The sequence below is a fragment of the Pelodiscus sinensis genome, chromosome 2, assembly GCF_049634645.1.
Source record: "Pelodiscus sinensis isolate JC-2024 chromosome 2, ASM4963464v1, whole genome shotgun sequence".
NCBI lineage: Eukaryota > Metazoa > Chordata > Testudines > Trionychidae > Pelodiscus > Pelodiscus sinensis.
In genome coordinates, this window is record NC_134712.1 from 156,802,574 (window position 1) to 156,815,807 (window position 13,234).

General features: G+C 46.5%; 1 protein-coding gene across 11 annotated transcripts in view; it reads right to left on the reverse strand.

The window, feature by feature from the left end:
- IKZF1 (IKAROS family zinc finger 1) overlaps positions 1 to 13,234 on the reverse strand; it is a 128,843-nt gene that overhangs the window by 76,156 nt on the left and 39,453 nt on the right. For all 11 annotated transcript variants that reach the window (XM_075921684.1, XM_075921683.1, XM_075921678.1 and 8 more), the window contains one exon: positions 2,314 to 2,427. In XM_075921684.1, coding sequence (XP_075777799.1) covers positions 2,314 to 2,427 — 114 coding nt within the window. The remainder of the gene's footprint in view (positions 1 to 2,313; positions 2,428 to 13,234) is intronic.

The following is a 13,234-nucleotide window of genomic DNA, read 5'->3' on the forward strand; positions in this document are numbered from 1 at the left end:
TGATAGGTCCAGTTTATTGATCATGTGAACAAAGATATAAAGGCCAACATTTTCAAAAATAGGTACCTAAAGTTAAACTCCTCAGTTAATAAGTGACTTGATTTTCAAAGTTGCTGAGCATAGGGCTGCCAACCTTTTCAATCATGGAGACTAGTGAAAGCAATCCTGGAGATTTGGTTAGGATATTTTAAGAAAAAGACATGATGTCATGTTGGGAAAAAAATTCTCCAGGAATAGCTTCAGTTAGAGTAGGAAAACCTAGCTGAGCACTTGTATTTTAGGTGCCTAATTATGGCTTTAGAAGCCTAAGTTTATGCTCCAACTTTTGAGAATATTTGCTTAATCACCAAACAAAATGAAAAATATTGCATCAGTATTGGGTTGGTGGTTCTGCTCATTGCTCTGCCACTGCCTGCTGGGTCAGCTTCAATAAACCATTTTACCTTTGTGTGAATCCTTTTCCCCTCCCACCCGGTCTTCTTTATTTAGATTCTAAATTCTTCTTGGCAGGGACTCTCTCAAAATTCAGTCTATATAGCCTCTAGTACAATGGAGCCATGATCTCTATTGGGGTATTCTATAAGTGTTACCATAAAATAAACCCATCTTCAGGCACCTCGGTAAAAATCAAGGGGGTTTTACTAACCCCCAGGGGCTGGCTGAGAGGCAAGGAGGGTAATTTAATATTTGTTGACTTTTGCTACCCAAAGAAACATTTCAGCTTTTCCTGGTATAAATCCCAAGTCTGGAGACAGAGGAAATATTGATTTCATGGCTCTGTAAATTCCTCCTCTGTTTGTCACCCTATTGGAGACAAGCATTAGCACAGGCATCTGCGAGTATTTTACTCTATCAGGCTGTGTCTACACTGCACCCCTTTTCCAGAAAAGGGATGCAGATTAGACACTTTGGAATAGGCAAATCCGCGGGGGATTTAAATATCTCCCGCGGCATTTGCATTAACATGGCTGCCGCTTTTTTCCGGCCTGGGGATAAGCCGGAGAAAAGCGCCAGTCTAGACGTGATTCTCCGGAAAATAAACCGGAGAATTCCTCTTAGTAGGAATAAGAGATCCTCCGGAAAAGGGTTTATTTTCCGGAGAATCACGTCTAGACTGGCGCTTTTCTCCGGCTTATCCCCAGGCCGGAAAAAAGCGGCAGCCATGTTAATGCAAATGCCGCGGCGGATATTTAAATCCCCCGCGGATTTGCCTATTCCAAAGTGTCTAATCTGCATCCCTTTTCCGGAAAAGGGGTGCAGTGTAGACACAGCCTCACGGTAAACATAGGCATATACCTGGAACAGGCAGCAGCAGGCCCAATCCTATACCCTGGGCTGTGAGTTAATGATTCTGGGCTTGCCTACACATGGCATTAGTGCAAATCAGACACACGTAAATTCTGTGTGCACTGGCGAGTTGCACACTAACTGTGGACTCTACTAGCAGGCACTAAAGACTTCATTCATGCATGTTAACATTGCTCCATTTCAAACAGTGCTACATTAATAATGAACACTGGGGGACTTGCAGTGCACACCAGTAGGCTCCACACAGACTAGTTAGTGTGCAACATGCTACTGCTCACTAGGATTCGCTTTCTTTTTATGTGGACTAAAGCAACATGTAGACCAGCCCTTAGTACCAGCACTTTGCAAAGCAGTCTGATTTATGATTAATGGTGAGTTTATGGATTTGGCCATTTTGCAGATTACACAGGAAAAAGAAACTCAAGTGATTGTCAGTGTATTCTCAATAGACACAACAAGTCTTACTGCCAAGCAGTCTGTAAAAAGGTTGGACATAAATAGCCAACAAATGTGAAAGTTATGAGCAAACTGTATTATGTAATGTGAAGAGTTTGAAGAAATCCACAGAGCACAGAGTTAAGGTGCTCATGGCCAACCTAATGTTCAGAGCAGAAAAATGAGTGTTCCTTCCACATGTTAACAAAATTGGAGTATGTTTTATTTTGCCCTGGAACCACATGCTGCATAATCTACTACTGATCGCTACAGCGCAACAGTTTCCTGTGCAGAATGAGAAGGGTGTCAGCTCCTCCAGGGCGAGGCACGCCACCAGTCATGCTTAGAGAAATGAGACAAAGTGGCAGGATGTTTCTAATTCCTTTTTTCAGATGGCATTCCCCTGTGTGATGGCTGGGGGAAAAGCAGGGAACAACCTCATTGAATTACCATCTGCTGAAGGGGATGAAGAGACTCAAGACTTCCTAGTATACCAGTCAACTATACAATGATTTGTTTCAATATTATACTGAACTAATATTTCTAAACACAGCAGATCAACCATCTTACCCAAAGCTCTATCATTCTTCTGTTGTCCTCCTGTACTGGTTGAAAGGTCTTCTGGTACAGGCATGGGCTCATCTGCATCATCTGGGACATCACTTATTGGAGGACTTTCCTTTCCTAAATCACAAAAGAATGTTTCTTAGATTAATAATATTGGTGGGAATAGATAAAAAACTTTATAAGGACCTTAGCCTGCTCTCCTCCTGCATGAAAAACTCCTCCTGCAGTGGGAGTTATATGCATGGAAGAAGTGTATATTAGGGAACACCCTTGCTAGATTTATTTTAGCTATACTAAGCTTGTTAGCTTCATTTCTGGTACTCATGACATGTACTGCTAAACTCAAAAGATCCAGTCTAGAAAACAATCAATTACAGATTATAAAGGTAACTATTTGATGCTGTTTACCAAAAACTTTCCTTTTTTCTATGGGTGCTACATGAAGGTAAGTAGATTTTTGCTCTGGTGCCACACCTACTAACATCAAAGCTATACTGTCAAATGCTCTAACCCAGCAAAGGGCAGCCTAGGCTTGTGAGTGGGTTCAATAAGTGGCCCTCTTTCATCTCAGTGGGCTGCAACATTCTCGTAACCAAGATGGTCTCTCGGTATAGGGTAATTTTGCTAAGTGCACATGTGTACCTACAATTTGCAGGGTGTGTCAACTGAACTGTAGCAGTGCTTTGATTGGCCGCAGAGGGAGCACATGCCTCACACTATCAACGTTGTGTGCAATCAGTACGCACTTCATGCCACGGGCACTGGCTTTACATGCTTTTCATTTTAGTAATACTAGTAGGAAAAAAACTACCTGGATGGAAACCAGCAAAATCTGGCAACCCTGCATGTGGGCAACAGTAAACAAAAAGCCTGGTGGGCCACACATAGAACCATGATGGGCCACATGCAGCCTGTGGGCGGCAGGCTGCATTCCACCATTCTAAAAGCTCTCCTTGCAAATGACTAGGGGCTATGGCTTGGCTTCACTCTTGGCCAGAGCTTTTACTGGCTGGCTCAAAATACCGCCTCAAGCCTTAAAAATGGCTTCACCCTATAACATACTTAATTCCCTCAGTTCCCAGTGACTTTTCTCATTCATTCCAGTGCACTGCACCAGGATCAAGTATCACCCAACAGGATACTACCGTATTTTCCGGCGTATAGGGCGACTGGGCGTATAAGACGACCCCCTATCTTTTTAATTAAAAGATAGGGTTTCATCTTATACCCCAGCGCCCTTCCGCCTCCTTTGCTCCCGGTGTCCCTGGTCTGCTGGAGATGGTCCCCAGCAGACCAGAGGCACCGGGAGCAAAGCCGCCAGGAGCGCCTGGGCTCCCCCCCGCCAGAGCCCCTCCGCGGCTTTGAAAGCCTCGGGGGAAGCCGGCGGGGGGGCATCCCAGGCGCGCATGGGCTGCCCGCCCGCCGGAGCCCCTCCGCGGCTTTGAAAGCCTCGGGGGAAGCCGGCGGGGGGGCATCCCAGGCGCGCATGGGCTGCCCGCCCGCCGGAGCCCCTCCGCGGCTTTGAAAGCCTCGGGGGAAGCCGGCGGGGGGGCATCCCAGGCGCGCATGGGCTGCCCCCCCTCCGGAGCCCCTCCGCGGCGGCGCGGAGGGGCTGCGGAGGGGGGGCAGCCCATGCGCGCCTGGGATGCCCCCCCGCCGGCTTCCCCCGAGGCTTTCAAAGCCGCGGAGGGGCTCCGGAGGGGGGGCAGCCCATGCGCGCCTGGGATGCCCCCCCGCCGGCTTCCCCCGAGGCTTTCAAAGCCGCGGAGGGGCTCCGGCGGGCGGGCAGCCCATGCGCGCCTGGGATGCCCCCCCGCCGGCTTCCCCCGAGGCTTTCAAAGCCGCGGAGGGGCTCCGGCGGGCGGGCAGCCCATGCGCGCCTGGGATGCCCCCCCGCCGGCTTCCCCCGAGGCTTTCAAAGCCGCGGAGGGGCTCCGGCGGGCGGGCAGCCCATGCGCGCCTGGGATGCCCCCCCGCCGGCTTCCCCCGAGGCTTTCAAAGCCGCGGAGGGGCTCCGGCGGGCGGGCAGCCCATGCGCGCCTGGGATGCCCCCCCGCCGGCTTCCCCCGAGGCTTTCAAAGCCGCGGAGGGGCTCCGGCGGGGGGGCAGCCCATGCGCGCCTGGGATGCCCCCCCGCCGGCTTCCCCCGAGGCTTTCAAAGCCGCGGAGGGGCTCCGGCGGGCGGGCAGCCCATGCGCGCCTGGGATGCCCCCCCGCCGGCTTCCCCCGAGGCTTTCAAAGCCGCGGAGGGGCTCCGGCGGGGGGGCAGCCCATGCGCGCCTGGGATGCCCCCCCGCCGGCTTCCCCCGAGGCTTTCAAAGCCGCGGAGGGGCTCCGGCGGGCGGGCAGCCCATGCGCGCCTGGGATGCCCCCCCGCCGGCTTCCCCCGAGGCTTTCAAAGCCGCGGAGGGGCTCCGGCGGGCGGGCAGCCCATGCGCGCCTGGGATGCCCCGCCGCCGGCTTCCCCCGAGGCTTTCAAAGCCGCGGAGGGGCTCCGGCGGCGGGGCATCCGGCGTACAAGACGACCCCCGATTTTTGGGGGATGTTTTTTAACTTCAGAGGTCGTCTTGTACGCCGGAATATACGGTACTTTGTGTTTTGGGATCTCCTGTTGACAAAGTGAAAGCCATCCAATAGCCTGAATGCAAGCTTTTTGTAGTATAAGCAAATCAAGTTCCATAGCCATTTTTTAAATAAAAAAAAAATAACATTTCAGTTCCAAATGCAATGCATTTAAAAATTTATATTTCTACCCCTAATTACTACACTATCAGATGGTGAGTTTCCTCTGTTAGTTTTCATTCATTTTAGATACTAGAATTGACTGTCCCCTTGTGACAGACATACACGTGGCCTCCTCCCTCCCTACTGCTCCCAGAGGCAGGGAGGTTCAAGCCGTGTGGCCTCTTCCCTCTCCCCTGCTCCGGGAGTACTGGTGCGCACACATTCTTCCCTTCCCCCTAGTGGGGGGAAAGAGGGGCGTGTGAGCTCGGCATGCTGCTCCTCCTCCTTCCCTCCCTGTGGTGGGAGCAGGGCCTCAGTGGAGGGAGTGGGGCTGTAGATGGGTCCTGCCTTCCCCTAGAAACTTCTCAAGTCTTCACAAATGTTCTGTGTGACAGACAGCGTGATGGACACTTCTCCTTTTATAATAGTATAAATAACAGTATCTGGTAGTCTAGCATGCATAATCTTGCCAAAGTCCTTCTTATAATGGTTTTAAACACTATTGGACAAATCCAGGCCTGGTTCAACTCTGCTGTAGCCAATTGAGTTATCTGGGAGATTAATTTAGACCACCATTATTAAAAGACAATTCTCTGATGAAACAAAGAACAAGAAAGACAATGGGCTGGATTCTGATCTCTCTTATGCTAGTGTAACGCTGGTAACTTTACCAGCTTTAATTGCTTAAGGCCTTTTATGAAGATCATCTACAAGTATTTAAAGGTGGTGAGGAAAGGATTTTGTGGCTACATAATTAGGTGTAAGGGAATAAAAGTGAGAATGAGAAAAAAAGTTGATAATTTCTTGATGAATTTATCAGATTATGCAACAGTCTCTCAATGGAAGCAGCTGGAGCAGCATCCAATGAATCATTTAAAGCTACAGTGGATAAAAAACTTCAAGATAAACCATACGGACTAATCCTCGCATTGGCAGAGGGACAGACTATCTAAGATAAAATGTCTTCCACATCTCTAATTTCTGTCATGGTATTTACAGAAAGAGACAAATAATAGTGACTGGATGTGGCCGCCCAAGTGAAGATGGGTTAGATGAGGGAAAAGAAGCATGGGCTCAAAGCAAAAAAGAACAAAAGCAGGAAGTAAGCTAATTAAAATGTTGTTTCAATTATTATTTGCTCAGCCCTTTTGTTCAGTTAGCCCTGTGATTTCCTTCACTGCTTTACAGGATTTAAGGAACTTAAGAACTGCCAACCACTCTTCCACTGCAAGTCACAACTTGCCAAGCTGAGCTGCATCTTATGGAGTGAAGGCAGAGAGTGAGGCAATGTGGCTTACACATTTGAGCTATTTCAAATAAGAATAATAAAACAAAGAAATTTAGCTTATGGGCAAGGGTCATTCCAATGAGAACCATCTCCCCCAGTCTTAGATTTTCCTTCACAAAACAGCTTAAAAATAAATAAATTAAAAGCCACTTGCAAGTCCAAGGCCCTATTGTACTCTCAGGTGCATGAGCTTAAGCCCACATATACCAGGTTACTATATATTTGGGAGAAGAGTTACCATAAAAAGCATCAGGCTTGTGTTTCTAAACACCAGTTTAAATAGATAGCTGGCATTGCAGGTCACCACATTCTATTATAATAGAAAGCATAAAACTTTATTCCTCTCCCCCACTCCCAATTTAGGCACCTACTTCTCACATCTTTAGAAGACTCTTTCTGGGATTCCAAAAAAATTTAAATGGGCAAGCATGCTGGTAGTTCACAGCATTTAACCAGGTTTGTAAGATGGATATGGGTACTGGCGTGTTTCGTTTTATTAAAAGATTAGACACTCAATTGGTGTAAATCAGTGGTCTGTAGTGGAGCTGTTTACACAAATAGCACACTGCTTTGCTTGAGAGATTGGAGTGAAGGAAATTCCACTTTGCTAATTTTAATAACTCTTGCCACAGAAGCCTGGCTTTTTTCCTACTGCACATGACAGAGCAATCCTTGTATATGAAAAGACTAGGTAAAAATACTAGTTTAATAATTACTGTGTTTTTAGAGCTTTTTCTCTTGAATTCTAGAGCATGATATTCTTATTTCATGCCTTAACTACATCTAAATTGTCACACTCTGATAAAATCACTACTGCATGGTAATCTTACAGATATGCAATCTCACAAACATTTCTTGCAGATGAATTTAAAAATGGAAAGGGGGAAAAGAAACAGTTCTCCATTTAATTTCTATCAGGCATGTCCAGAATAACAACAGATGTAAGGGATTCAATTGTAGTACAAGTAGTGGGCACTGGGGCTATTAAAACGTCACAAACATCCAAATCCCACACGTTTTCTCTACTCCTATATGTAGCTTTGCTCAAAGTGTGTGAAACACACACACGCTTCAGTCTAGCATTTGGGTGTGAATTTTTTTAAAAAGTCTTAAAACACACCTTTATTTATAAAAATGTTACAAGACTTTTGGAAATGTTGAGGTCTATTCCTGGCTTTGCCACTGAGTCATTGGATGGCCTTGGATAAGTTACTTAGGCCAAAAATTTTAAACTTGGGTATCTAAAATTAGGTATCCAAATCCAAATGTAGCTCTGCAGATAGGATCTCAAATGCCTAGCCCTAAATACCTGTGCAAATACTGCAAATTGTTTATTTTGCAGAATCAGGCCCACAACATCTGTACTTGTTTTTCCATCTGTATCATAGGAATGATAGCACTGACCTACCAAACAGGAGTTTCTGGACACTTGCAGAACCAATCCAAGTAGCATGTGGATGTTTTTTCATCTCAATGAAGGCAATAAACACAGAGCACCTCCACAGAATGTTTTGACATCTCAGATGTTCAGGCCAGAAAGGTGCTTTAGAAGCCCAAAGTATTATTAAAAAGACAGTGAATGTTTTCTTTTAGAAATACTGGTCTTTATTTTTCTAGAAATCAATATCAGTTAAAGGTTTCTGAAGATTTACAGTTATTTGAATGGTAACTATATTGTTACTTACACAAAAATGCAAGACAAAAGAAAAAAGTTTGTCTTACATATTAACATAAGAACGGCCATAATGGGTCAGACCAAAGGTCCATCTAGCCCAGCATCCTGTCTGCCAACAGTGGTCAATGTTGATGCCCCAGAGGGAGTGAACACAACAGGTAATCATCACGTGATCCCTCTCCTGTCATCCATTTCCAGACAAACAGGTTAAGGACACCATTCCTATCTATCCTGACTCATAGCCATTGATGGAGCTAACCTTCATGACTTTATCTAGCTGTTTTTTTAACCCTGTTAAAAAGTCCTAGTCTTCACAACATCCTCTGGCAAGGAGTTCTACAAGTTGACTGTATGCTGCATGAAGAAAAACATACTTTTGTTTGTTTTAAACCTGCTACCTATTAATTTCATTTGGTGCCCCCTAGTTCTTATATTACAGGAACAAGTAAATAACTTTTCCTTATTCATTTTTTCCATACCAGTCATGATTTTATAGACCTCTATGATATCCCTCCTTAGTCTCCTCTTTTCTTAGGCTATGTCTAGACTGCAGGCCTCTTTCGAAAGAGAGCGTCTAGACTGCACGGAGAAATTTCGAAAAAGCAGCTTGCTTTTTCGAAAGAAAGCATCCAGTGAGTCTGGATGCTCTCTTTTGAAGAAGCCCTATTTACATTGAAGAACGCCTTCTTTCGAAAGAGGAACTTTCGAAAGAAGGCATTCTTCCTCGTGAAATGAGGTTTACCACCATCGAAAGAAAAGCCGCGTTCTTTCGAATTAATTTCGAAAGAACGCTGCTTGAGTCTGGACGCAGGGGAAGTTTTTTCGAAAAAAGGCTACTTTTTTCGAAAAAAACCCTGAGTCTGGACACAGCCTAAGATGAAAAGTCCAAGTCTTCATATGAGACCTGTTCCAAGCCCCTAATCATTTTTGTAGCCCTTCTCTGAACTTTTTCCAATGCCAATATTTTTTTTTAGATGAGATGACCACATCTGGATGCAGTATTCAAGATGTGGGCAGAAATGGTTTTATATAGAGGAAATAAGATATTCTCTATCCTTTTTTAATGATTCCTGACATTCTGTTTGCTTTTTTTGACTGCTGCTGTACACTGAGTGGATGTTTTCAGAGAATTATCCACAATGACTCCAAGATCTCTCTTCCTGAGTAGTTGTAGCTAAATTAGTCCCCATCATATTGTATGTATAGGTGGGATTATTTTTTCCAATGTGCATTACTTTACATTTATTAGCATTATATTTCATTTGCCATGTCGTTTCCCAATCACTTAGTTTGGTGAGATCTTTTTGATGCTCTTCACAGTCTACTTTGGTCTTAACTATCTTGAGCAGGTTAGTATCATCTGCAAATTTTGCCACCTCCCTGTTTACCCCTTTCTCCAGATCATTTATAAATAAGTTGATTAGGATAATTCCCAGGACAGATGCTTGGGGGACACCACTAGTTATCTCTCCCCATTCTGAAAAACATACCATTTATTCCTACCCTTTGTTTCCTGTCTTTTAACCAATTATCAATCCATAAAAGGACCTTCCCTCTTATCCCATGACAACTTATTTTACTTAAGAGCCTTTGGTGAGAGAACTTGTCAAAAGCTTTCTGGAAATCTAAGTACACTATATCCACTGGACCCTCCTTGTCCACATGTTTGTTGACCCCCTCAAAGAACTCTAAGGGTATGTCTACACTACCCTCCTAGTTCGAACTAGGAGGGTAATGTAGGCATACCACACTTGCAAATGAAGCCCGGGATTTGAATTTCCCGGGCTTCATTTGCATAAGCGGGGCGCCGCCATTTTTAAAACCCCGCTCGTTCGAACCCCGTGCAGCGCGGCTACACGGGGCACGAACTAGGTAGTTCGAACTAGGCTTCCTAGTTCGAACTACCGTTACTCCTCATTCCACGAGGAGTAACGGTAGTTTGAACTAGGAAGCTTAGTTTGAACTACCTAGTTCGTGCCCCGTGTAGCCGCGCTGCACGGGGTTCAAACGAGCGGGGTTTTAAAAATGGCAGCGCCCAGCTTATGCAAATGAAGCCCGGGAAATTCAAATCCCGGGCTTCATTTGCAAGTGCGGTATGCCTACATTACCCCGCTAGTTCGAACTAGCGGGGTAGTGTAGACATACCCTAATAGATTAGTAAGGCATGATTTCCCTTTACAGAAATCATGTTGACGTTCCCCCAACAAATCATGTTCATTTATGGGTCTGACAATCTTATTCTTTAGTTTCAACTCATTTGCCCAGTACTGACATTAGACTGTAATTGCCAGGATGACCACAAGAGCCCTTTTTAAATATTGGCGTCACAGTAGCTCTCTTCCAGGCATTAGGTACAGAAGTTGATTTAAAGCAGCGGTCCCCAACCTTTTGGGGCTGCCGGGTGCCCGGGAGCGGGGCTGCTCACACGCCGGGCACCCAGGGGCAGGGCCACACATGCGCCCAGGGGCAAGGCTATGCACGTTCCTGGGGGTGGGGTCACCCATACGCTGCGTGCCTGGAGCTGGCGCCACCCATGCGCCGCACTCCCGGGGCTGGCGCCACAACTGTGCTGCACGCCCAGAGGTGGGTCCGCCCATAGGCCACGCGCCCGGGGCTGGAACAGACCATGTCCCGTGCTCCCAGGGGCGGGGCCGCCACCGCCCATGCGCTGCGTGCCCAGAGGCAGAGTCTGTGCCTCATGCCCTGGTGCTGGCAGTGCCCATGCACCATGCGCCTGGTGTCAGGGCCACCCATGTGCTGCGCGCCCGGGTCGGCGCCGCCCGTATGCTGCAAGCCCAAGGCCGGCACGGCCCTCGCGCCGCTCATCCAGGGGCGGGGCAGCCCATGTGCTGCGCACCCGGGGCCGGCACAGACCTCACGCCGCGCACCCGGGGGTGGGGCCGCCTAAACGCCACATGCCCGGGGCCGGCACCAACCATGTGCTGCGTACCCGGGGCCGGTGCTGCTCATGTGCCATGGGGCTGGCACCGCCCATGCACCGCATGCCCGAGGGCGGGGCCGGCCCCTATCACTTGGCAGGCGCACAGAAATGGCCCAGTGGACCCGCGGCCACCGCATTGGGGACCACTAATTTAAAGGATAGGTTGCATGACCAATAGTTCCACAATTTCATATTCATGTCCTTTAAGAACTCTTGGGTGAATGTAATCTGGTCCCGGTGACTTGTTACTGTTAAGTTTATCAATTTGTTCCAAAACCTCCTCTTATGACACCTCAATCTGGGACAATTCCTCAGATTTGTCACTTAAAAAGAATGGCTCAGGTTTGGGAATCTCCCTAACATCCTCAGTCATGAAGACTGAAGCTAAGAATTAATTTAGTTTCTCTGCAATGACTTTATCATCTTTGAGTGCTCCGTTAGCATCTTGATCGTCAAAAGGCCCCACTGGTTGTTTAACAAGCTTCCAGATTCTGATGTACTTAAAAAACATTTTGCTTTTAATTTTTCTTTTCCATATGCCACTTTTAAAAACTGGTATAAAGTCACTTACATTGATGGAGTTATTCCCAATTTACACTGTTTTAATAAGAGAACCAGACCCAGGAACTGGAGCTACATGTAGCAATGCCTGTTTACACTAGCTTTGAATCTAGCCTATAGTATCAAAAGCAAAACCTTTTCCCCTGTTTTCTCAACAAATGGCAAAAATGGAGAACTACAGAGGTTCCTTAGAGAGATCTTTGTGTGATAGTGGTGATAACATTCACACTGGCTTTCATTCTCCCTCAACTGTTAGACCCAAACTAGACCTGAAAAAACAGCAGGATTTACACTGCTGGTTAAGTGAGATATTATCTGTGTTTTCTGATTCTCTTGCCTGAGTGCCGGATACAGTACGGTTAAATGTACGTCAGCTCTCTCTTCATTTCAGAACTGCAACTGCTTGTCTCATGAAATATCACTTTCAGGAGAAAAAAAGGTGCACTCTGAGCTTACTATAGTTTTGGTTCCTTTAGGAGCTAACCGTCACCGAATTCCAAGAAGTGGGCACATTTGTGTTTTAAACAGAAAGGGCCTGACTCTGATCTCACTTATGCCCATTTTATATTCTGTGGGCCTGATTCTGTAGGCCTGAGTCACTGACACGCCTTGTGCCAATTACCACTATGCAAAGTAAATAGCTTCCAAATGCAACCATTCTGATTTGAATGGGACTTTATACCTACTTTTCACAGCATAAATACTGACACCAGTCAAAAATCAGTGGCACAGCAGGCCACCTGGCTGTGGCTCAGCTTTGATAGTTCAGGAGCAGTAGGTACACTTCAGGAAAAGAGAACCAAGGCAATTTACAGCTGCATTTATGATCCCCTCAATTCCGGGACTGTACAACAGCCAAGCTTGTCCCCAACATATATTACAGCACCCTTGCCCTGCAATTATGTACCTGGAGGCATATGGAACCTGAATAGGGCATGATTCCCTTCAGCTCATGCCCACTGGCCAGCAGAACTTGCCAACCCTATGGGAAGGAAATAAGTAGCACCCATTCAAGGGATATAGCAGCATCCAACTGCTTTAGTGAGCTCAGGAGAACATTCCATACCGCAAGCTACTCTGCGTGGCATTAAAACTAGGCCATGCTGCTATATGCAGCAAATATATACTAATACCACAAGGAAAAATAAGGTATCGAAATGATTTATGGAATCAATGGTTGATCTATGGATGATGTCAACACCATCATCAGAATACTTGCCCCTTTCACTTCAAATGAGCTGTCTTACCTAGACCAACTAATTTGAACCCTGCAAGATCGACAGAGGTAGCTTCGATCTTTCTCTTTAATGTAGACGTACCCTTAGAAATTTTACTGGAGTTTCTTTCAAATCTTCCCATCAAGGAATAAGGAAGAGAATGTGGCCTCCTAACCCATAAGCAAAAGTGGTCCATTCCATGGAGAACAAGCCCATCACACTGCTCCTCCTCACAGCAGGAGTTTGCCTCGGAGTGATGCTGCCTCTGACCAGCCATTGCAAGAAGGGGTGAATGTAGAGTTCAAGTTAATGCAATTTTAAGCACCAAGACATTGAGTGTGGCTCTCCACTGGGATATATGCTGCCACGGAGGTGGAGAATGACACAACTGTTTCCAGCACCCCTGGGGCCCAGTAGAACCCAATCCCTATGAGGCACCCATAAACGCAATTCTGCAGCACACAGAATCGTTGAATTTGAATCACAACACAACTAAAAGCTCTAGTCTAAACAGATCT